Below are 25,519 nucleotides of genomic sequence, written 5' to 3'. Positions count from 1 at the left end.
AGTAGGCGGAACTCAGGATGCGCTTGAATTTTGTATTGGAGTATAAAAAACCCCACATGTCTAAGAAGAACTGAAACAAAACATTAACTATGTTGAGCACTACGTTTGAGTTGATATCATCATCTCAGACTTAGCTGTTTAAGAATAAAACAAGCGCACACGTGGAAATTAGTCCATGTCTACTACTGTTTAAAGCGTTTTTGAGACTCACAAGGCGAAACTTTCCTGCTTTTGTAGAAGATGTGTATAACCTATTGCAATAATTAAACAGCCGTGTAAATCATATTTAAATAAGAAAACTATAGCCTCAGTGCTGTTCCGGGAACAATGCACAGTTGCTTCTCCAAAGTCTTTCACTTGTAATGGGAGTCTGGGTGCAGTGAAACGAGCGCACCTCAGCTTGGCAGAGGACCAGTTATATTCCTCTGTGTCATAGTTGGGTGGGCTCGAAATTCTTCACTACGGAGTTGAGCCGGGCACGCGCAGGCAGAGGGGGAGCTCGCTCGTCGTCCAGTTGGCAAACTGACGAAGAAGTTGTCTTTGGAAACTTGAAGGGTCAAAACAGAGCCACCATGACTTCGACTAACATGTTTCAAGGGTTGGATAGTGGTTCGAAACCGAGTTCAAGGTAAAGACAACAGCTGCGCGGCTTGGTTATGTGCGAATAAGAGCCGCCAGTAATGTTTTATTCCGACTGCAGCCAGGAGCTCGGACAGTTAGCAGCCCAGAATTTAGTATAACGTTGCCTGTCAGAACCTCGTAGGGTTTTTTTCTTCCACTAATTTCTTTAAGCATATCTCAAACACGCAGTGCTCCCAGAAAGCTTAAATGTCTCAGTGGACGCTTAAGTGGAGCTGCAGTGGTTTGAGTTAGCAAACTTGTTAGTCATGATAGCTTTCGAGCTAGCCATTCAGGCGTTGTCTACTGCGCCTGCGGAAGTGTGAAATGCTCCTCGGAAGGCTCTTCTTTGTATCCGCCAACAGAGGCGTTATGGTCACACTTTCCTTAAAGCAAGAGGTTCGGGTGCTTTTTTTTTTTAAATCTCGAAAGCACCAGTTTCCGGATCAACTCCCCTAAGTAGACTGATCAAACTTTCAATAACGAAAAAAAGTAAAGCGTCTGTCTGATATAATCTATAGCAGACAATGGTTTCCATGCGTATATGGCGCCATTCCCGGGTCTATAATCAAGTAACCTGTTATTTAGCTCAGTTGACCCAGCTAACATATTTATAGCCCGGTTACTTAACGTTTCCTACAAGTCTTTGAATGTAAGACATGACAGTAACAGTAGACGGTAAACATGAATCCGCATTCTGTTTATTTAACTTGTATGTTAATCTGTAGGGTGTTGCAGCCTCCTGGAGGTGGCTCCAGCAATCTGTTTGGTGGCTATGAAGAGGATTCTGCAGCATCAAAAAGACCCAATAAGATGGCCTCCAAAGTTTTTGCTCCACCAGAGGAAGCCCAGAGTGCACCGAAACGCTCCAATCCTCCAGGTGAGATTAACCTGCTGGTGGCTGATGCTTTGGCTTTTCTGTCTCTGCAAATCCATGTTCAGAGTGTGACAACTATTACTACAATGTTATATTTCCACTGTAAACATGTTGGCTGTTCTCTGTGTTGGCTGCACATAATACACCTGTTCATATTACTCTGGTATAGCTGGGTTTATTTACAGTTCAGGGTACTTGATTGCCCTGATGGTCATAAATATTTTTCTCTGAAATGGTCAGAACATTCTTGCCATTTAGCAAGTGCACACAGTACGCAAAACTAAACTGGGTATGTGCTACATCTGGCACAGAAGAGTGACTCTTTATGAAATGGACACAGAGATTTTTTTTTTTTTTTTTTTTTTTTTAACCATTGCTGAATTATTTTAGAAGAATGCGTCACTATAAGGTATGTTTGTTAATCTTTTGTAGGTGGAAAGAGTAGTGGAATATTTGGTGAACCTGAGCCTGCTGCTCAACCACAGAGACCCATGCCACCAGGTGGACCAACCAGCAACATATTTGGGCCTGAAGGCACGGCACCTGCCCAAAGTCCAAGCCGAAGCCACCCAAATAAGCCAAAGGTACTTTTTGACTTGTATTTTATGAGTTGCAGAACATTTTTATTCCAAGCCTGTGCAAAAAAAAGTCTCTTTAGTGAGGAATACATAGGTTTGCGACAGGCAGCACTTCAATAATAATCTCTAATAAACACACACTAACTAAGCCCCACCCTAACACCTACCTGTCTGTGCCTCCAGTGAGACCAGTGGTATGGTAACCTCAGAGATGATCTCTAATTTGCATAGATAGTGACTGTAAACCTGGCTGATGTCAGCCTGTTATTGTAGATGTCTGTGATTACTAATCAGCAAAGGTGTGTTTAAGTCAGCACAAAAGCCTGAAGCCACCTCTAGCTTTAGCACATTGTTTAATGACTCAACAAAGGTCCTGATATTGGTAACCTTTGAATTGTAGGGTCATTCAGATTATTTGCAAAAGTAAAAAAAAATGTGGCAAACATAACCATTATGACCTTTAAAACTAAAGAAATGTACACAGTCATGTGTAATAATTGCACTTTCTTGTCCTGTTCTCATGTCCATTTGATATGCATTTTTATGCCCATTTACTCATCTGTCATTTCAATAAACACACCATCTAGAGAGGTTTTAAATGACAAGCTGACATTAAAAAGAAATGAGTTTGTGCTTGCACGTCACGTCTTTGTGTTGATTTCTTTCTTTTTTTTTTTTTTTCTTTTTTTTTTTTGGCAGATTGAGAGGATTTACCTTCATTAACATTATTAATTTCAATTTTAACTGTGTGCAGTGAAACAAGAACACCTGTGGGAGTTTTTTCTTTCATCCTTATCTTTACTGTTTTGTTTTGTTTTTTTTTAAATACAGGACAACCTAAGTGTGGGACCTGAACCTGAATCACCAGGTGAGTACTGTACATGTTCTTTGTGTATAATTTATTTTCATTATACTATTAAACTACCTCTGCTAAGCCTTGCTGTTCAGACAGATCAGATTTAATCATATTGTACTGTTTTCTAAGTTTTACACCCTAAACTTTTAATCAGTGTTCAGTTAATGAGAGAGAAAAATAAATTGAGTCTATTTATGTGCTCATCTGTGCATTTCCACTGCTTAACTGCATATAGCTTCATGCAAACAATAAAAATATGTGATGGTCTCAATAAACTATCCTCCATCTCTGCAATTCTTTTTTTTAACGCTTATTAGTTTCACTTAGATCTCAAATGTAACAAATATGTGATTTAACCCTCCTCTGTTAGTTAGTGAACTGGACTTGAAAACGGCAGGGCTTGTGGTGTCTTACATGAACTCAAGCTTTCTGGCTTTAGATTATAATTTGGTACTCCATGCTCTCGTATAATGATCATCACTTCTGGATCCAAAAAATCAACATGGTGGTGTCCATCACACTACACACAACACACAGTGCAAAAACCAGGGGGTCGGGTCACGCTGGCTGTGTCCAATTTGATATCACATGTCAGCGTGTTTGTTTTAGTTCCTCAAGCTCCTGAAGCCAAAGCCATCCAGCCTGAGGCGAAAGAAGAAACGGCACCCCCAGCCGATGCACCAGCCAAGGAAGAGCCACCCGCTGCCATTGCTGCTGCTGTCTCGGCACCCTCGGAGCCTGAATCCACACCTTCCCCATTTCCTGATGACACTTCGCTGAAGAACCACGAGCCTCACCTGGGACCCAAGCCTCGCTCCCACAACAGGGTCCTCAATCCTCCTGGAGGAAAATCTAGTGTGGTGTTCTACTGATCAGCTGAGCGTGCCACCTCTCCCAATTTGTGTCCATAAACCTCTTTGTGTGCTCCCCTGTTAATCTTCTCTCATTCCTACACTGCTCTTTTGATGGTCGTGTGATCTGTACACCTAAATGCAGCCCAGTTATTGTTGTTGTTCACACCTGACGCCTGGGTTCATAAGTTGTCCTCAACATCTTGCACTTTCATCCCTCGTTTCTGACTTCCTGCCATCTGTCTTCTCCTTGATATTCTTCTATAATGAAACCTGCAATCATTACAATCACCAATGAGTCAGCTGAATGGTTAGCTGTCACCTTATCACTTTAACTGTAACACAGTTCGGTTTCAACTTTGCAGTTACTGTTTTCATCGTTTGTGTTACAAGCATTTGTAAGTGTAATTTGTCTGGAGGCACAATCATCTAATTTTTGTGTGTGTGAAAACGTTTCTGCATCTCAAGAACGGTTTAGAGTTTGGCATACTTGCACAATTTTCAGATTTAAAACTGACCTGCAATTTGGTTTGGCTAAAAACTTCACAGCAGACATTTGCCCAAATTTTTGGGAGCTTTCTGGGGTGAACACAGATTCTCATCAGTTTAATTTATGAAGTGCCAGATCTTTATTGGATGACCACTTAATTTCAGAATTTAAGAAACGATCCATGTGACTGAGGCCTGATATAAGCTTGGCATCCTTTCATCTCTCTAGCCTTTTTGTTAATTATGCCTTACTAAAAACGTGTACAACAGAGAGCACAATCTGTGATTAGGAATTGAAACAGCTGTTTACTCCCCAGATGTTTCTGTGTCCTCAAAGAAATTCCATTTTGATTTATGTGAATGTATTGTGCAGGTACTTTCTCTGCTTCGACCTCATTGCTTGCTTTATCTGAGAACATAATCTGCCTTCTTTTAGCTTGGGGTAGGCCTCAGTTTATGTTTTAAATTAAAACGGCTTGAAGACAAAGTGAACTCTGGACAAGCGTGCGGCCTACCTGAAGTCCAGGTGGGCTCGATGATAATCACATTTTCACACTTATCTCGGGGCAGACCTGTGGTGTTCTGGTGCCAGCCTGTCTCCTCCGTGTCGATGTGCCTGGTAGGCAGCGAGCGCAGCAGAAGAAAGAAATCCTGTGTATTGCAATAAAATGGTTGTTTTGCAGTAAGAGTTTGTTTACTGTGTCTGCATTCATCATCTACTAAAAACTGAGAAACACTCAGGGGTGATCAATTTAAACACGTACATTTTGTTAAACTGGAATTCGTCTCTCCTGTTGATGGTTATGAGGATTTGTGTAAATCTGACATACAATCCAAGTGTTGTCTGTCCCATTTTGAGTCTCTGACAGTGGTGCTTTTGTCTGAATTTGTCCTCGGGCAGCACTCTCTGGAAGCCGCTTCTTTTTTTCTCCCCACATATAAAAATGGCCACTTCTGTCTGGAGGGAGTTTATTTTTGCTTCGCAGCCGCAGAATCTGTATAGAATTTTTAAACATTTCTATTTTAAGCAACGGTACAGATGACAGCACATAAAACACTGTTTGCTTGTGTGTGTGTGTTTGTGTATAAAAACTGTCCAAAAGTTGATTCTGTTCATCTGGACGTATCGTTTTCAGTGGGAGAAACGTTTCGTCACTCATACAAGTGACTTTTTCAGTCTCAGCTGACTGCAGGTTTCCCCAATCTTATAAATAGAAGAGTTACCTCATCAGGCCAGGACTGCAGTCTATTTCCACCTACAGGGCAGTGGACACTGTTTCAATGATGAGGATGTACACATCCTGGATGGGGAGGAACGCTGGTTTAAGCAGAGTCAAGGAGGTCATTTACGTGAAAAAGGAAAGATCATCTCTGAATCGAGGAGGGGGCCTAAGGGTACATCTTTCGCCATCTTACAAAGTATTAAATAGCTTGACTAGTTAAAAATCATGAGGAGCAACAACTCCATGACTGCTCTTCTTTTATGTGGGATATATTAAAAATGGACAAGCCGTTTGAAAATATGATGTGAAATCACTTAAATAACCTGCTGGGTTTGCTAAAAGTTAAAATATTTATACTACTTTGGCTGATGGGTTTTGCACATCACTTTTAATTTATTAAGTGGATATTAGTGAGGGTCATGATAATCAGTTCAATTGAGTAATGGGTTGATTAAGTCCATTTCCAGACTAAGAGAAAAAGTCAGTGAACATATCAGTAGGTTTAGGTGAAGGCTAATCCATGTCTGGTTATGGATGTTCACTGACATGGTGTCTTCTTACTTGGATTTATCCAAATGTATGTAAGTTTTGGTCTGTTGAGCCTTCATGTAGCACCAAGCAGTAGACCTAAACCTGGATGTGCTTCTGGGTTCTGCCTCTAATGAAAACGGATGAGTGTAAAATGCAACCATTGTTTGCAGTTTGCTGCCACCTACTGAGTGAAAAAAGAACCGAAGCTGTAAAAAGCAAACAGACATTACAACAAAGTCAGTATTCCTAATGATAGGCTTCATTCATTGTTTCAGTTTTAGTTCACCATACAGCTCATTAGACTGTTTTCCCTTTGCATTTTGATATAATAGCTTTTTAGTGCTACTGATACACATATTGTAAATTAATTACTGCCTTTTTCTTCCATTACAGTAACTTTATATTTTCTTGAGCTGTGTAACTGGATTTGTTCAAACACAGAGGTAGTTTGGATTCACTTGACACAGGAGCCATAAGCACTTTCTGCAGTTTTTGTGCTTCGTTAGCTCGTTTTTGCCTCAATTGTTAATTCTCTCCTGTGCAAACAAAAGCCCAAGCAACACTTGTCTGACTGAAAGAAGGTTCAAGAGAAGGACATTTGCTCTCAACTTTTCCCCCCTTTAAATGTTATTCCAAGAAAGTGAGTTTCCTACAGGGTATGGAGGGTCCAATTTGAGGGAGTAACTTTCACTTTTCTTTTATTTAGTATGTGTTAATGATTTCAGTGTCACACAGAGGAAAGTAGCATTCAGTGGAAGCTTCTTGTTGATTGTTTTAAATCTAAAGATGACCCTTATTTGTGGCGCATGATAACGTACACTCACCTCAGGAGTTAGTATCAGTGATCTGGTTTTAAAATGAGTAAATACAGCCTCAGATCATCACACAACAATTAGGAAAAAAAACAAGATTCAATTAAATTATCAACAAAAATTTAATGGACTCTTTGCTGGCTGAAACTCACGCGCGTGATCACCTGTAATGTAAAGACAGACATGTGACCATACTGTATCTGCAGGTGAATCAGTGAAGCTACATAAACATTTACATTAGCATAGCTTTCCAGCCATCATGGAAAACCCGGTAAGAACACAGTGGGGGGGTCGCTTGACATTCTAACTTTAAACCGAGGATTTTACAAGTGTTTGGTGTAGGTTAAAGAAGTGCACTAGTAGGCTACATGTTTGACATCCACCACACAACTTTCACTGAATCACAAAAACTGTGGATCATCGTTGATCGTCACCTTGGCATACCCTTGGTTTTTAAGTGTGTTTTATAAATAAAGTTTATTATTATTATTATCTTAGCAGTAGGATTTACATTTTCACTCAAACAAATTAAGTTTGAGTGAAAATGTAGATTTTTGCAATCTCTTCGCTCCCTTTTAGCTTGCGCTTTGTTTAGACCCCCAAAATGGCGGATCGGGCCAAAATCCTTTCCACGCCCACCCCCGTGACATCACGCTCCAAAGCCCTATAGCGGTTGCTAGGTAACGGCACGTTGCCGTCATCAAGGAGGTAGGCGGAGCTTAGCGCTAGAATGCCTTTGATCCTTTGATCCTTTGACGTCTCAAACCCCCTAAATACAACCTTAAATACAGGGTTAGTTACCCGTTCAGTTTAGTAAGAAGCATTAGTGTTTCACAGCCAAACGCAACAGTTTACAGAAAACGCCTGAAAATATAAACATGAATTCTTCCAGTCAAATTAGGGAAACTATAAAAGACAAAATTAGGGACTTCTTTATTACTATGACAGACGAACAGTGGGGTGCACTGAAAACAGGGTGCCCAGATGAAAACACCATGCGGTCACTTGGCAGCATTACATCATCCGTGATTCACATCGGCTTAACGGAACTCATGGCAATGATCAAGGACTGTGAGGGTGGTTTCGGCCAAGGGCAGGGTGTCAACTTGGGGGAGAAATCGGAGCACTGTGCATGTTGCCCCAATTCATGCACCCAGCAACTGAATCATGAGGGGCCAAAAGATGCACCAGTGCCTGAGCCCACCAAGGACTCCACAAAGGAGTGTGACGTGTGCGAGGCTCAGCCCTCTGCACCTTGTGATGATGTGACAGTGGAAGCTCCACTGTCAGAGGAACAGTTGCTTGTTAAAGAGCTCATAAAGGCAGTAATCACACATGCCTCAAGAGAGGCAAATGTGTCGCCATCCGATGAGATTCAGCAGGGTCTCTTCATAGCTCTGTGGGCGCAACTTAAAAAAGGAACTCTAAATATTAAAAAAAAGAGGATCAAAAGTCTTGAAAAGGCAATTTTCAAAGACATTACAAAGGTACTGGGTATTACACCTAACCTTGTTATCATTGCGTTGGCTGTAGCTTCGCCGTACCAACAAGTGGTGATTTCGATATTCAAAGACCACCTGTTCCGAAAGAAGCAAAACCTACTTACAAGGTTTTTCGCATGGTGTGGAAAAACAGAGGACGATGAAGACCAGCTACCAGAAACTGACAATATCTCCCAGACACTTTTGAACGAATTTAAAGATATTATGTTTCCAATACCGGGAGAAAAATCATCATCTGGAGTTACTGGCAGATCTTGCGATGCTGACAAAAATGAGCATGTGAGCGCACTTATTCATGGTGTACTCTCACACGCTGAAAAAACGTCCCGCTACAAACCTTCAGCTAAACTACACAAGCTGCTCTTTGATAACGTGGTGTCTGATGTCAACATCAAAGACCTGTATGTAGATGAAAAAAAATTAAAAGGTCTCGATAAGACCATTTACCAAGAGCTCCAAACACTTTGCAAAGAAAAACCTTTGTTAAAGTTACTAAATGACAGGAACCCCTTAATGCGCAGGGTGACGGTTCATACAATTAAAAATCACTTGATTGAATCGTTGCAGAATCCAGCCCTTAGGGCAGCTGGAGAGGTTCAAAAATACAAGTATTCTGCAGAAATGTGTATTGAGGACTTGGTGAAGCAAGTTGTCGAAAATGCAGACTCACCCTGCTCTTCTGAAAAAGCTGATACCATCGCCAAACAGCTGTTCAGTAAAGTCTGGCCTCGAATCAAAAGGATTCCAATCCCCGCTGTACATGTGATATTCCTCAGTAATATGGTGTACAATTCTCTCATAGAGAAGTGGAAAGACCCAGATGTAATACTGACATTCATGGCATTAGACCACAGATATGTTTACGAGCTCATTATTAGGGTCTTCAAAGAGCATGCTGTAACCATATTAGAAAGTGAACCTTTCATCGGAAGGTTCTTTTCCTCTGTGGGTCGAGCTGTAGGGTTCGCACACGCACAAAACAAAATTAATATTTAGAGTTAATCCATCAGGATTGACTCTAAATATTTCTTTAAAATTATTTGGACAGTTTAAGTGTATTAGTTGACATCAAAGTGACTCTTTAAATTGGCTAACAACAAACGATTCAAACAAGCTAATTTATTTCACATCCAATGAGTCACTTTAAAAATCCCACGACCGGTCGAGGCAGATGGCCGTCCCTCACTGAGCCTGGTTCTGCCGGAGGTTTCTTGCTTTTAAAAGAAAGTTTTTCCTCCCCACTGTCGCCGAGTGCTTGCTCAGAGGGAATTGTCAGATTATTGGGGTTTTATTTATTTTTTGTCAACTAATACACAACTCAGGGCTCGCAAAATCGTCCCGGAGCTAGCGATATCTCCGGTCGGGCGACCAAAATCTATCTCAGCCCGTCGGGTTATCATATAGCCGACGGGCGATTTTGCGAGCCCTGTGATCTTATTGGGCATTCCAAATTGATTTTTTTAAATTCATTAATAAATTCCTAAAAAGATTATATTTTGAATATTGCATGTTTTCATTGTCACACAAATGTGTACATTTTCAGCCTAGACGGAACACGTGTGTTTGTCTTCTATTCAAAATCAAACATTTTAGTAGCGACCATTGTATTAAAATATGGCAGATGTTTTACTCTGATTACACAAACTTTATGTAGGAGTAGGTCACAGATAAGAGGTATTTATTTGTAAATTTGACCTCTGACCTCACAGAGATACAGGATGACAGGATATGTGATATTAGAATCCACATATATTGGTATATAATCTCCTAAATGTTGCCAATAGCAGTAAGGAACATAGCTCTAAATAACATTATCATCTTTTTGACCCTCACTATAGTCTGTATGGCAAGTCAGAACAAAAGGTCGGAGGTCAAATGCGGCATTAAATCCTAATGCGGCATTAAATCCTAATGCGGTACATTCCTATGTTGACAATGCACACCACACTTGTAAGAAAGTTATAAGTTAAATTATAAGGCTTTTTATAAGGTGTTTCTCTATGAAAGCAGTTAAGATCAATATGCAAATACATAGGGCAGCAACTGGGGGACCCCAAAGTGCAAGCCCACCCTCAGTATATTGGGGTCCGGAATAAAACTGGAATTAATTAAAAATGTGTAATTAATTATTTAAAAATAGAAATACAGAGCATTTTAAACTAAGTCAATGTATATTTTAATTACTTATTTATATATCTAGTGAACTATTTCCTGACATATTCAGTTATTTTGCTACTCATCAGCAGCAGTGCTGTGCATCCTGCAAATTTTGTTATCGAGTAAATTAGGAGCAGTATTGCAGATACCGATACTTTTAACCTATAAAGGGAGCTTATGTAGGGGAGAGCAGTGTGTTATTATTTATGAGCTGAATCATCGTACATTTGCCAAGTTCGGAACACATTTTCATGAACACCAACACAACAATGTTGTAATTTTAACAACTCACAGTAATATACTAGTTAACACAGTTTTCTTGTGTATTGATACTGTGGATTTTTAGAGACCTGAAAAGTAAATGTGCTGTCTTTAAAGGAGTTTGTGTCAGCTTCTGTTGTGTAAGTTTGTTATAGGCTATAAAGACTTGGAATGAAAATATTTTTTAATAAAAAACAAGATTCAATTAAATTATCAACAAAAATTTAATGGACTCTTTGCTGGCTGAAACTCATCGTGCGTGATCACCTATAATGTAAAGACAGACATGTGACCATACTGTATCTGCAGGTGAATCAGTGAAGCTACATAAACATTTACATTAGCATAGCTTTCCAGCCATCATGGAAAACCCGGTAAGAACACAGTGGGGGGGTCACTTGACATTCTAACTTTAAACCGAGGATTTTACAAGTGTTTGATGTAGGTTAAAGCAGTGCACTAGTAGGCTACATGTTTGACATCCACCACACAACTTGCACTGAATAACAACAACTGTGGATTAGTGATGCGCGAATCATAAACGAATCTTTCAATACTCGAGAATCACTTTACTGACTCATGAATCATGATTCACACGCTAAACTGACTCACTGACTCATCCCTGTTGCTGTTAGCAGCAATATATCTAGCTTATAATTAAAATTGTGGAGAAAAACACAACATCCAGTATCTTAACAAAAAAAATTCTGCTCTGAACTGGAAGAAAAAACCCTGAGTAGAAGCTCACATCAAGACAATAGCTCCTCGGTTCACAGTAGCATCGCTCTGCTAACATGCTAACAGCACATTTGAGCTACTCACTCCCTCCCTCGTGTGCTGAATCGTAAGCTTAAGCGAATCACTCAGGACTCGCTCACCCCCTCCCTCCTGGCTCACAGCTTCTTCTTCTTCTTCTTCTTGGTTGGCCACCAATGTTAAGGCGCATTACCGCCCCCTGGCTCACATTTCAGTGGACATTTAGATGAGAAAATATATATTTAACACATTTAAGGAAAATACTAATTAAATAAAAAGAAACAAAATAAATGTTTATTAAGCAATTTTGATAGGAAATTGCTTCATTTTAGAAATGTTTTGCTCTTTTTGCTCTATGAAATAGTTGGGGTTTTTTTTTAGAATCATTCATCTCTCACGACTAAAAACCCACTTATTCAATCTTGCCTTTCCCTCTAGTTAATATTTCTTTTATGATTTTATATCATGCACTTTTATGCTCATTTAAATTAATGTTTGCTCTGTACCTGTTGCTTTCCTATGTATCAGTGACAGCTACCTGCTTGCATACTTAGTACTTGCTTTGGTCCTATTTCTATTATCCTCCTCCTATTCTCTATCTTACTTGTTAAGCACCTTGGCATACCCTTGGTTTTTAAGTGTGCTTTATAAATAAAGTTTATTATTATTATTATCTCAGCAGTAGGATTTACATTTTCACTCAAACAAATTAAGTTTGAGTGAAAATGTAGATTTTTGCACTCTCTTCGCTCCCTTTTCGCTTGCGCTTTGTTTAGACCCCCAAAATGGCGGATCGGGCCAAAATCCTTTCCACGCCCACCCCCGTGACATCACGCTCCAAAGCCCTATAGCGGTTGCTAGGTAACGGCACGTTGCCGTCATCAAGGATGTAGGCGGAGCTTAGCGCTAGAATGCCTTTGATCCTTTGATCCTTTGACGTCTCAAACCCCCTAAATACAACCTTAAATACAGGGTTAGTTACCCGTTCAGTTTAGTAAGAAGCATTAGTGTTTCACAGCCAAACGCAACAGTTTACAGAAAACGCCTGAAAATATAAACATGAATTCTTCCAGTCAAATTAGGGAAACTATAAAAGACAAAATTAGGGACTTCTTTATTACTATGACAGACGAACAGTGGGGTGCACTGAAAACAGGGTGCCCAGATGAAAACACCATGCGGTCACTTGGCAGCATTACATCATCCGTGATTCACATCGGCTTAACGGAACTCATGGCAATGATCAAGGACTGTGAGGGTGGTTTCGGCCAAGGGCAGGGTGTCAACTTGGGGGAGAAATCGGAGCACTGTGCATGTTGCCCCAATTCATGCACCCAGCAACTGAATCATGAGGGGCCAAAAGATGCACCAGTGCCTGAGCCCACCAAGGACTCCACAAAGGAGTGTGACGTGTGCGAGGCTCAGCCCTCTGCACCTTGTGATGATGTGACAGTGGAAGCTCCACTGTCAGAGGAACAGTTGCTTGTTAAAGAGCTCATAAAGGCAGTAATCACACATGCCTCAAGAGAGGCAAATGTGTCGCCATCCGATGAGATTCAGCAGGGTCTCTTCATAGCTCTGTGGGCGCAACTTAAAAAAGGAACTCTAAATATTAAAAAAAAGAGGATCAAAAGTCTTGAAAAGGCAATTTTCAAAGACATTACAAAGGTACTGGGTATTACACCTAACCTTGTTATCATTGCGTTGGCTGTAGCTTCGCCGTACCAACAAGTGGTGATTTCGATATTCAAAGACCACCTGTTCCGAAAGAAGCGAAACCTACTTACAAGGTTTTTCGCATGGTGTGGAAAAACAGAGGACGATGAAGACCAGCTACCAGAAACTGACAATATCTCCCAGACACTTTTGAACGAATTTAAAGATATTATGTTTCCAATACCGGGAGAAAAATCATCATCTGGAGTTACTGGCAGATCTTGCGATGCTGACAAAAATGAGCATGTGAGCGCACTTATTCATGGTGTACTCTCACACGCTGAAAAAACGTCCCGCTACAAACCTTCAGCTAAACTACACAAGCTGCTTTTTGACAATGTGGTGTCTGATGTCAACATCAAAGACCTGTATGTAGATGAAAAAAAATTAAAAGGTCTCGATAAGACCATTTACCAAGAGCTCCAAACACTTTGCAAAGAAAAACCTTTGTTAAAGTTACTAAATGACAGGAACCCCTTAATGCGCAGGGTGACGGTTCATACAATTAAAAATCACTTGATTGAATCGTTGCAGAATCCAGCCCTTAGGGCAGCTGGAGAGGTTCAAAAATACAAGTATTCTGCAGAAATGTGTATTGAGGACTTGGTTAAGCAAGTTGTCGAAAATGCAGACTCACCCTGCTCTTCTGAAAAAGCTGATACCATCGCCAAACAGCTGTTCAGTAAAGTCTGGCCTCGAATCAAAAGGATTCCAATCCCCGCTGTACATGTGATATTCCTCAGTAATATGGTGTACAATTCTCTCATAGAGAAGTGGAAAGACCCAGATGTAATACTGACATTCATGGCATTAGACCACAGATATGTTTACGAGCTCATTATTAGGGTCTTCAAAGAGCATGCTGTAACCATATTAGAAAGTGAACCTTTCATCGGAAGGTTCTTTTCCTCTGTGGGTCGAGCTGTAGGGTTCGCACACGCACAAAACAAAATTAATATTTAGAGTTAATCCATCAGGATTGACTCTAAATATTTCTTTAAAATTATTTGGACAGTTTAAGTGTATTAGTTGACATCAAAGTGACTCTTTAAATTGGCTAACAACAAACGATTCAAACAAGCTAATTTATTTCACATCCAATGAGTCACTTTAAAAATCCCACGACCGGTCGAGGCAGATGGCCGTCCCTCACTGAGCCTGGTTCTGCCGGAGGTTTCTTGCTTTTAAAAGAAAGTTTTTCCTCCCCACTGTCGCCGAGTGCTTGCTCAGAGGGAATTGTCAGATTATTGGGGTTTTATTTATTTTTTGTCAACTAATACACAACTCAGGGCTCGCAAAATCGTCCCGGAACTAGCGATATCTCCGGTCGGGCGACCAAAATCTATCTCAGCCCGTCGGGTTATCATATAGCCGACGGGCGATTTTGCGAGCCCTGTGATCTTATTGGGCATTCCAAATTGATTTTTTTTATTCATTAATAAATTCCTAAAAAGATTATATTTTGAATATTGCATGTTTTCATTGTCACACAAATGTGTACATTTTCAGCCTAGACTGAACACGTGTGTTTGTCTTCTATTCAAAATCAAACATTTTAGTAGCAACCATTGTATTAAAACATGGCAGATGTTTTACTCTGATTACACAAACTTTATGTAGGAGTAGGTCACAGATAAGAGGTATTTATTTGTAAATTTGACCTCTGACCTCACAGAGATACAGGATGACAGGATATGTGATATTAGAATTCACATATATTGGTATAAAATCTCCTAAATGTTGCCAGTGGCAGTAAGGAACATAGCTCTAAATAACATTATCATCTTTTTGACCCTCACTATAGTCTGTATGACAAGTCAGAACAAAAGGTCGGAGGTCAAATGCGGCATTAAATCCTAATGCGGTACATTCCTATGTTGACAATACACACCACACTTGTAAGAAAGTTATAAGTTAAATTATAAGGCTTTTTATAAGGTGTTTCTCTATGAAAGCAGTTAAGATCAATATGCAAATACATAGGGCAGCAACTGGGAGACCCCAAAGTGCAAGCCCACCCTCAGTATATTGGGGTCTGGAATAAAACTAGAATGAATTAAAAATGTGTAATTAATTATTTAAAAATAGAAATACAGAGCATTTTAAACTAAGTCAATGTATATTTTAATTACTTATTTATATATCTAGTGAACTATTTCCTGACATATTCAGTTATTTTGCTACTCATCAGCAGCAGTGCTGTGCATCCTGCAAATTTTGTTATCGAGTAAATTAAGAGCAGTATTGCAGATACCGATACTTTTAACCTATAAAGGGAGCTTATGTAGGGGAGAGCAGTGTGTTATTATTTATGAGCTGAATCATCGTACATTTGCCAAGTTCGGAACACATTTTCATGAACACCAACACAACAATGTTGTAATTTTAACAACCCACAGTAATATACTAGTTAACACAGTTTTCTTGTGTATTGATACTGTGGATTTTTAGAGACCTGAAAAGTAAATGTGCTGTCTTTAAAGGAGTTTGGGTCAGCTTCTGTTGTGTAAGTTTGTTATAGGCTATAAAGACTTGGAATGAAAATATTTTTTAATAAAAAACAAGATTCAATGAAATTATCAACAAAAATTTAATGGACTCTTTGCTGGCTGAAACTCACTGCGCGTGATCACCTGTAATATAAAGACAGACATGTGACCATACTGTATCTGCAGGTGAATCAGTGAAGCTACATAAACATTTACATTAGCATAGCTTTCCAGCCATCATGGAAAACCCGGTAAGAACACAGTGGGGGGGTCGCTTGACATTCTAACTTTAAACCGAGGATTTTACAAGTGTTTGATGTAGGTTAAAGAAGTGCACTAGTAGGCTACATGTTTGACATCCACCACACAACTTTCACTGAATCACAACAACTGTGGATTAGTGATGCGCGAATCATGAACGAATCTTGCAATACTCGAGAATCACTTTACTGACTCATGAATCATGATTCACAAGCTCAACTGACTCACTGACTCATCCCTGTTGCTGTTAGCAGCAATATATCTAGCTTATAATTAAAATTGTGGAGAAAAACACAACATCCAGTATCTAAACAAAAAAAAATTCTGCTCTGAACTGGAAGAAAAAACCCTGAATAGAAGCTCACATCAAGACAATAGCTCCTCGGTTCACAGTAGCATCGCTCTGCTAACATGCTAACAGCTCATTTGAGCTACTCACCCCCTCCCTTCCTGTGCTGAATCATAGAGCGAACGAATCACTCACTCACTCCCTCACTCACTCCCTCCCTCCTGTGCTGAATCGTAAGCTTAAGCGAATCACTCAGGACTCGCTCACCCCCTCCCTCCTGGCTCACAGATTCTTCTTCTTCTTCTTGGTTGGCCAATATGTTAAGGCGCATTACCGCCCCCTGGCTCACATTTCAGTGGACATTTAGATGAGAAAATATATATTTAACACATTTAAGGAAAATACTAATAAAATAAAAATAAATAAAATAAATGTTTATTAAGCAATTTTGATAGGAAATTGCTTCATTTTAGAAATGTTTTGTTCTTTTTGCTCTATAAAATAGTTGGGTTTTTTTTTTAGAATCATTCATCTCTCACGACTAAAAACCCACTTATTCAATCTTGCCTTTCCCTCTAGTTAATATTTCTTTTATGATTTTATATCATGCACTTTTATGCTCATTTAAATTATTGTTTGCTCTGTACCTGTTGCTTTCCTATGTATCAGTGACAGCTACCTGCTTGCATACTTAGTACTTGCTTTGGTCCTATTTCTATTATCCTCCTCCTATTCTCTATCTTACTTGTTAAGCACCTTGGCATACCCTTGGTTTTTAAGTGTGCTTTATAAATAAAGTTTATTATTATTATTATCTTAGCAGTAGGATTTACATTTTCACTCAAACAAATTAAGTTTGAGTGAAAATGTAGATTTTTGCACTCTCTTCGCTCCCTTTTCGCTTGCGCTTTGTTTAGACCCCCAAAATGGCGGATCGGGCCAAAATCCTTTCCACGCCCACCCCCGTGACATCACGCTCCAAAGCCCTATAGCGGTTGCTAGGTAACGGCACGTTGCCGTCATCAAGGATGTAGGCGGAGCTTAGCGCTAGAATGCCTTTGATCCTTTGATCCTTTGACGTCTCAAACCCCCTAAATACAACCTTAAATACAGGGTTAGTTACCCGTTCAGTTCAGTAAGAAGCATTAGTGTTTCACAGCCAAACGCAACAGTTTACAGAAAACGCCTGAAAATATAAACATGAATTCTTCCAGTCAAATTAGGGAAACTATAAAAGACAAAATTAGGGACTTCTTTATTACTATGACAGACGAACAGTGGGGTGCACTGAAAACAGGGTGCCCAGATGAAAACACCATGCGGTCACTTGGCAGCATTACATCATCCGTGATTCACATCGGCTTAACGGAACTCATGGCAATGATCAAGGACTGTGAGGGTGGTTTCGGCCAAGGGCAGGGTGTCAACTTGGGGGAGAAATCGGAGCACTGTGCATGTTGCCCCAATTCATGCACCCAGCAACTGAATCATGAGGGGCCAAAAGATGCACCAGTGCCTGAGCCCACCAAGGACTCCACAAAGGAGTGTGACGTGTGCGAGGCTCAGCCCTCTGCACCTTGTGATGATGTGACAGTGGAAGCTCCACTGTCAGAGGAACAGTTGCTTGTTAAAGAGCTCATAAAGGCAGTAATCACACATGCCTCAAGAGAGGCAAATGTGTCGCCATCCGATGAGATTCAGCAGGGTCTCTTCATAGCTCTGTGGGCGCAACTTAAAAAAGGAACTCTAAATATTAAAAAAAAGAGGATCAAAAGTCTTGAAAAGGCAATTTTCAAAGACATTACAAAGGTACTGGGTATTACACCTAACCTTGTTATCATTGCGTTGGCTGTAGCTTCGCCGTACCAACAAGTGGTGATTTCGATATTCAAAGACCACCTGTTCCGAAAGAAGCGAAACCTACTTACAAGGTTTTTCGCATGGTGTGGAAAAACAGAGGACGATGAAGACCAGCTACCAGAAACTGACAATATCTCCCAGACACTTTTGAACGAATTTAAAGATATTATGTTTCCAATACCGGGAGAAAAATCATCATCTGGAGTTACTGGCAGATCTTGCGATGCTGACAAAAATGAGCATGTGAGCGCACTTATTCATGGTGTACTCTCACACGCTGAAAAAACGTCCCGCTACAAACCTTCAGCTAAACTACACAAGCTGCTTTTTGACAATGTGGTGTCTGATGTCAACATCAAAGACCTGTATGTAGATGAAAAAAAATTAAAAGGTCTCGATAAGACCATTTACCAAGAGCTCCAAACACTTTGCAAAGAAAAACCTTTGTTAAAGTTACTAAATGACAGGAACCCCTTAATGCGCAGGGTGACGGTTCATACAATTAAAAATCACTTGATTGAATCGTTGCAGAATCCAGCCCTTAGGGCAGCTGGAGAGGTTCAAAAATACAAGTATTCTGCAGAAATGTGTATTGAGGACTTGGTGAAGCAAGTTGTCGAAAATGCAGACTCACCCTGCTCTTCTGAAAAAGCTGATACCATCGCCAAACAGCTGTTCAGTAAAGTCTGGCCTCGAATCAAAAGGATTCCAATCCCCGCTGTACATGTGATATTCCTCAGTAATATGGTGTACAATTCTCTCATAGAGAAGTGGAAAGACCCAGATGTAATACTGACATTCATGGCATTAGACCACAGATATGTTTACGAGCTCATTATTAGGGTCTTCAAAGAGCATGCTGTAACCATATTAGAAAGTGAACCTTTCATCGGAAGGTTCTTTTCCTCTGTGGGTCGAGCTGTAGGGTTCGCACACGCACAAAACAAAATTAATATTTAGAGTTAATCCATCAGGATTGACTCTAAATATTTCTTTAAAATTATTTGGACAGTTTAAGTGTATTAGTTGACATCAAAGTGACTCTTTAAATTGGCTAACAACAAACGATTCAAACAAGCTAATTTATTTCACATCCAATGAGTCACTTTAAAAATCCCACGACCGGTCGAGGCAGATGGCCGTCCCTCACTGAGCCTGGTTCTGCCGGAGGTTTCTTGCTTTTAAAAGAAAGTTTTTCCTCCCCACTGTCGCCGAGTGCTTGCTCAGAGGGAATTGTCAGATTATTGGGGTTTTATTTATTTTTTGTCAACTAATACACAACTCAGGGCTCGCAAAATCGTCCCGGAGCTAGCGATATCTCCGGTCGGGCGACCAAAATCTATCTCAGCCCGTCGGGTTATCATATAGCCGACGGGCGATTTTGCGAGCCCTGTGATCTTATTGGGCATTCCAAATTGATTTTTTTAAATTCATTAATAAATTCCTAAAAAGATTATATTTTGAATATTGCATGTTTTCATTGTCACACAAATGTGTACATTTTCAGCCTAGACGGAACACGTGTGTTTGTCTTCTATTCAAAATCAAACATTTTAGTAGCGACCATTGTATTAAAATATGGCAGATGTTTTACTCTGATTACACAAACTTTATGTAGGAGTAGGTCACAGATAAGAGGTATTTATTTGTAAATTTGACCTCTGACCTCACAGAGATACAGGATGACAGGATATGTGATATTAGAATCCACATATATTGGTATATAATCTCCTAAATGTTGCCAATAGCAGTAAGGAACATAGCTCTAAATAACATTATCATCTTTTTGACCCTCACTATAGTCTGTATGGCAAGTCAGAACAAAAGGTCGGAGGTCAAATGCGGCATTAAATCCTAATGCGGCATTAAATCCTAATGCGGTACATTCCTATGTTGACAATGCACACCACACTTGTAAGAAAGTTATAAGTTAAATTATAAGGCTTTTTATAAGGTGTTTCTCTATGAAAGCAGTTAAGATCAATATGCAAATACATAGGGCAGCAACTGGGGGACCCCAAAGTGCAAGCCCACCCTCAGTATATTGGGGTCCGGAATAAAACTGGAATTAATTAAAAATGTGTAATTAATTATTTAAAAATAGAAATACAGAGCATTTTAAACTAAGTCAATGTATATTTTAATTACTTATTTATATATCTAGTGAACTATTTCCTGACATATTCAGTTATTTTGCTACTCATCAGCAGCAGTGCTGTGCATCCTGCAAATTTTGTTATCGAGTAAATTAGGAGCAGTATTGCAGATACCGATACTTTTAACCTATAAAGGGAGCTTATGTAGGGGAGAGCAGTGTGTTATTATTTATGAGCTGAATCATCGTACATTTGCCAAGTTCGGAACACATTTTCATGAACACCAACACAACAATGTTGTAATTTTAACAACTCACAGTAATATACTAGTTAACACAGTTTTCTTGTGTATTGATACTGTGGATTTTTAGAGACCTGAAAAGTAAATGTGCTGTCTTTAAAGGAGTTTGTGTCAGCTTCTGTTGTGTAAGTTTGTTATAGGCTATAAAGACTTGGAATGAAAATATTTTTTAATAAAAAACAAGATTCAATTAAATTATCAACAAAAATTTAATGGACTCTTTGCTGGCTGAAACTCATCGTGCGTGATCACCTATAATGTAAAGACAGACATGTGACCATACTGTATCTGCAGGTGAATCAGTGAAGCTACATAAACATTTACATTAGCATAGCTTTCCAGCCATCATGGAAAACCCGGTAAGAACACAGTGGGGGGGGGGTAGCTTGACATTCTAACTTTAAACCGAGGATTTTACAAGTGTTTGATGTAGGTTAAAGCAGTGCACTAGTAGGCTACATGTTTGACATCCACCACACAACTTGCACTGAATCACAACAACTGTGGATTAGTGATGCGCGAATCATAAACGAATCTTTCAATACTCGAGAATCACTTTACTGACTCATGAATCATGATTCACACGCTAAACTGACTCACTGACTCATCCCTGTTGCTGTTAGCAGCAATATATCTAGCTTATAATTAAAATTGTGGAGAAAAACACAACATCCAGTATCTTAACAAAAAAAATTCTGCTCTGAACTGGAAGAAAAAACCCTGAGTAGAAGCTCACATCAAGACAATAGCTCCTCGGTTCACAGTAGCATCGCTCTGCTAACATGCTAACAGCACATTTGAGCTACTCACTCCCTCCCTCGTGTGCTGAATCGTAAGCTTAAGCGAATCACTCAGGACTCGCTCACCCCCTCCCTCCTGGCTCACAGCTTCTTCTTCTTCTTCTTCTTGGTTGGCCACCAATGTTAAGGCGCATTACCGCCCCCTGGCTCACATTTCAGTGGACATTTAGATGAGAAAATATATATTTAACACATTTAAGGAAAATACTAATTAAATAAAAAGAAACAAAATAAATGTTTATTAAGCAATTTTGATAGGAAATTGCTTCATTTTAGAAATGTTTTGCTCTTTTTGCTCTATGAAATAGTTGGGGTTTTTTTTTAGAATCATTCATCTCTCACGACTAAAAACCCACTTATTCAATCTTGCCTTTCCCTCTAGTTAATATTTCTTTTATGATTTTATATCATGCACTTTTATGCTCATTTAAATTATTGTTTGCTCTGTACCTGTTGCTTTCCTATGTATCAGTGACAGCTACCTGCTTGCATACTTAGTACTTGCTTTGGTCCTATTTCTATTATCCTCCTCCTATTCTCTATCTTACTTGTTAAGCACCTTGGCATACCCTTGGTTTTTAAGTGTGCTTTATAAATAAAGTTTATTATTATTATTATCTCAGCAGTAGGATTTACATTTTCACTCAAACAAATTAAGTTTGAGTGAAAATGTAGATTTTTGCACTCTCTTCGCTCCCTTTTCGCTTGCGCTTTGTTTAGACCCCCAAAATGGCGGATCGGGCCAAAATCCTTTCCACGCCCACCCCCGTGACATCACGCTCCAAAGCCCTATAGCGGTTGCTAGGTAACGGCACGTTGCCGTCATCAAGGATGTAGGCGGAGCTTAGCGCTAGAATGCCTTTGATCCTTTGACGTCTCAAACCCCCTAAATACAACCTTAAATACAGGGTTAGTTACCCGTTCAGTTTAGTAAGAAGCATTAGTGTTTCACAGCCAAACGCAACAGTTTACAGAAAACGCCTGAAAATATAAACATGAATTCTTCCAGTCAAATTAGGGAAACTATAAAAGACAAAATTAGGGACTTCTTTATTACTATGACAGACGAACAGTGGGGTGCACTGAAAACAGGGTGCCCAGATGAAAACACCATGCGGTCACTTGGCAGCATTACATCATCCGTGATTCACATCGGCTTAACGGAACTCATGGCAATGATCAAGGACTGTGAGGGTGGTTTCGGCCAAGGGCAGGGTGTCAACTTGGGGGAGAAATCGGAGCACTGTGCATGTTGCCCCAATTCATGCACCCAGCAACTGAATCATGAGGGGCCAAAAGATGCACCAGTGCCTCAGCCCACCAAGGACTCCACAAAGGAGTGTGACGTGTGCGAGGCTCAGCCCTCTGCACCTTGTGATGATGTGACAGTGGAAGCTCCACTGTCAGAGGAACAGTTGCTTGTTAAAGAGCTCATAAAGGCAGTAATCACACATGCCTCAAGAGAGGCAAATGTGTCGCCATCCGATGAGATTCAGCAGGGTCTCTTCATAGCTCTGTGGGCGCAACTTAAAAAAGGAACTCTAAATATTAAAAAAAAGAGGATCAAAAGTCTTGAAAAGGCAATTTTCAAAGACATTACAAAGGTACTGGGTATTACACCTAACCTTGTTATCATTGCGTTGGCTGTAGCTTCGCCGTACCAACAAGTGGTGATTTCGATATTCAAAGACCACCTGTTCCGAAAGAAGCGAAACCTACTTACAAGGTTTTTCGCATGGTGTGGAAAAACAGAGGACGATGAAGACCAGCTACCAGAAACTGACAATATCTCCCAGACACTTTTGAACGAATTTAAAGATATTATGTTTCCAATACCGGGAGAAAAATCATCATCTGGAGTTACTGGCAGATCTTGCGATGCTGACAAAAATGAGCATGTGAGCGCACTTATTCATGGTGTACTCTCACACGCTGAAAAAACGTCCCGCTACAAACCTTCAGCTAAACTACACAAGCTGCTTTTTGACAATGTGGTGTCTGATGTCAACATCAAAGACCTGTATGTAGATGAAAAAAAATTAAAAGGTCTCGATAAGACCATTTACCAAGAGCTCCAAACACTTTGCAAAGAAAAACCTTTGTTAAAGTTACTAAATGACAGGAACCCCTTAATGCGCAGGGTGACGGTTCATACAATTAAAAATCACTTGATTGAATCGTTGCAGAATCCAGCCCTTAGGGCAGCTGGAGAGGTTCAAAAATACAAGTATTCTGCAGAAATGTGTATTGAGGACTTGGTTAAGCAAGTTGTCGAAAATGCAGACTCACCCTGCTCTTCTGAAAAAGCTGATACCATCGCCAAACAGCTGTTCAGTAAAGTCTGGCCTCGAATCAAAAGGATTCCAATCCCCGCTGTACATGTGATATTCCTCAGTAATATGGTGTACAATTCTCTCATAGAGAAGTGGAAAGACCCAGATGTAATACTGACATTCATGGCATTAGACCACAGATATGTTTACGAGCTCATTATTAGGGTCTTCAAAGAGCATGCTGTAACCATATTAGAAAGTGAACCTTTCATCGGAAGGTTCTTTTCCTCTGTGGGTCGAGCTGTAGGGTTCGCACACGCACAAAACAAAATTAATATTTAGAGTTAATCCATCAGGATTGACTCTAAATATTTCTTTAAAATTATTTGGACAGTTTAAGTGTATTAGTTGACATCAAAGTGACTCTTTAAATTGGCTAACAACAAACGATTCAAACAAGCTAATTTATTTCACATCCAATGAGTCACTTTAAAAATCCCACGACCGGTCGAGGCAGATGGCCGTCCCTCACTGAGCCTGGTTCTGCCGGAGGTTTCTTGCTTTTAAAAGAAAGTTTTTCCTCCCCACTGTCGCCGAGTGCTTGCTCAGAGGGAATTGTCAGATTATTGGGGTTTTATTTATTTTTTGTCAACTAATACACAACTCAGGGCTCGCAAAATCGTCCCGGAGCTAGCGATATCTCCGGTCGGGCGACCAAAATCTATCTCAGCCCGTCGGGTTATCATATAGCCGACGGGCGATTTTGCGAGCCCTGTGATCTTATTGGGCATTCCAAATTGATTTTTTTTATTCATTAATAAATTCCTAAAAAGATTATATTTTGAATATTGCATGTTTTCATTGTCACACAAATGTGTACATTTTCAGCCTAGACTGAACACGTGTGTTTGTCTTCTATTCAAAATCAAACATTTTAGTAGCAACCATTGTATTAAAACATGGCAGATGTTTTACTCTGATTACACAAACTTTATGTAGGAGTAGGTCACAGATAAGAGGTATTTATTTGTAAATTTGACCTCTGACCTCACAGAGATACAGGATGACAGGATATGTGATATTAGAATTCACATATATTGGTATAAAATCTCCTAAATGTTGCCAGTGGCAGTAAGGAACATAGCTCTAAATAACATTATCATCTTTTTGACCCTCACTATAGTCTTCCCAGCCAACATGTATATATGGGCCCCACCTGGTTTTTGCTTGGGCTGGATGGGTACCATGTGGGCATGGGCTCAAACTGGGCTTTTTGTATGGGGCCTACTTGGGTTTTTTACATTAAACCTATATGGGCAATCCCAAGTGGGCACTTTTAGTAGGTCCTAGCTAGGTCAAACATGGGAAACACTTAACTTGGTCCAAAATGGGAAACACATGTAGGACCCACTTAGGTTTTCCACCTGGGATAGACATGGGCAAACACAGTCATTTAAGGATAGGCTGTTGTTGTGTGCCCCAGGTGGGGCAAAGTGAGGTAATCAATATATATTTTTTAGTACTGATGATGTAGATCAATCAATCAAAATTTATTTATATAGCACATTTAAAAAAAACAGTTTTGATCAAAGTGCTTCACAAATTAAAAAAACAAAATAATAAAATAAAATAAAATAAAAATAAAATAAGACAAATACAACGCAAGACGAGACAAACATAGAAACCAACCAAATGATAATCAAACTATCTTACATCAAAGCCAGGGTAAAAAGATGGGTCTTTAAACGAGATTTAAAAGACTGAACAGTCTCAGAAGAGCGAATGGCAATAGGGAGGTTGTTCCACAGTCTAGGAGCTACAATAGCAAAGGCACGGTCGCCTCTGGTTTTCAACCTAGACTTAGGTTGCATTAAGAGCATCTGGTATGAAGATCTTAGTGCTTTTATAGGATTATACAAATGA

The 25,519-nt window shown here is 39.8% G+C and overlaps 5 protein-coding genes across 5 annotated transcripts; all 5 read left to right on the top strand.

The window, feature by feature from the left end:
* The first annotated feature begins 452 nt into the window (after nt 1–452).
* On the top strand, nt 453–4,955 carry jpt2 (Jupiter microtubule associated homolog 2). The gene is made up of 5 exons (XM_006809134.3): nt 453–628; nt 1,347–1,498; nt 1,928–2,079; nt 2,905–2,941; nt 3,539–4,955. Exons 1-5 carry the CDS (start codon nt 573–575, stop codon nt 3,799–3,801), a joined length of 660 nt encoding a protein of 219 aa, XP_006809197.1. The 5' UTR covers nt 453–572; the 3' UTR covers nt 3,802–4,955.
* A 2,633-nt stretch (nt 4,956–7,588) lies between these two features.
* Nucleotides 7,589–9,829, top strand: LOC148102923 (uncharacterized). The gene has a single exon (XM_087840270.1). The coding sequence runs from the start codon at nt 7,714–7,716 to the stop codon at nt 9,331–9,333; it is 1,620 nt and encodes a 539-aa protein (XP_087696396.1). The 5' UTR covers nt 7,589–7,713; the 3' UTR covers nt 9,334–9,829.
* A 2,596-nt stretch (nt 9,830–12,425) lies between these two features.
* Nucleotides 12,426–14,685, top strand: LOC148102922 (uncharacterized). Its single transcript, XM_087840269.1, has one exon. The coding sequence runs from the start codon at nt 12,571–12,573 to the stop codon at nt 14,188–14,190; it is 1,620 nt and encodes a 539-aa protein (XP_087696395.1). The 5' UTR covers nt 12,426–12,570; the 3' UTR covers nt 14,191–14,685.
* A 2,725-nt stretch (nt 14,686–17,410) lies between these two features.
* Nucleotides 17,411–19,582, top strand: LOC148102921 (uncharacterized). The gene has a single exon (XM_087840268.1). It carries the CDS (start codon nt 17,467–17,469, stop codon nt 19,084–19,086), a length of 1,620 nt encoding a protein of 539 aa, XP_087696394.1. The 5' UTR covers nt 17,411–17,466; the 3' UTR covers nt 19,087–19,582.
* Nucleotides 19,583–22,195: 2,613 nt separating this feature from the next.
* Nucleotides 22,196–24,433, top strand: LOC148102920 (uncharacterized). The gene has a single exon (XM_087840267.1). It carries the CDS (start codon nt 22,319–22,321, stop codon nt 23,936–23,938), a length of 1,620 nt encoding a protein of 539 aa, XP_087696393.1. The 5' UTR covers nt 22,196–22,318; the 3' UTR covers nt 23,939–24,433.
* The last annotated feature ends 1,086 nt before the right edge of the window (nt 24,434–25,519 follow it).

Source organism: Neolamprologus brichardi, chromosome 4 (genome assembly GCF_056152115.1).
Source record: "Neolamprologus brichardi isolate AB-2024 chromosome 4, ASM5615211v1, whole genome shotgun sequence".
Classification (NCBI taxonomy): domain Eukaryota; kingdom Metazoa; phylum Chordata; class Actinopteri; order Cichliformes; family Cichlidae; genus Neolamprologus; species Neolamprologus brichardi.
The sequence above is the reverse complement of the archived record's forward strand: the minus strand, read 5'-3'. Positions and strand labels throughout refer to the sequence as shown.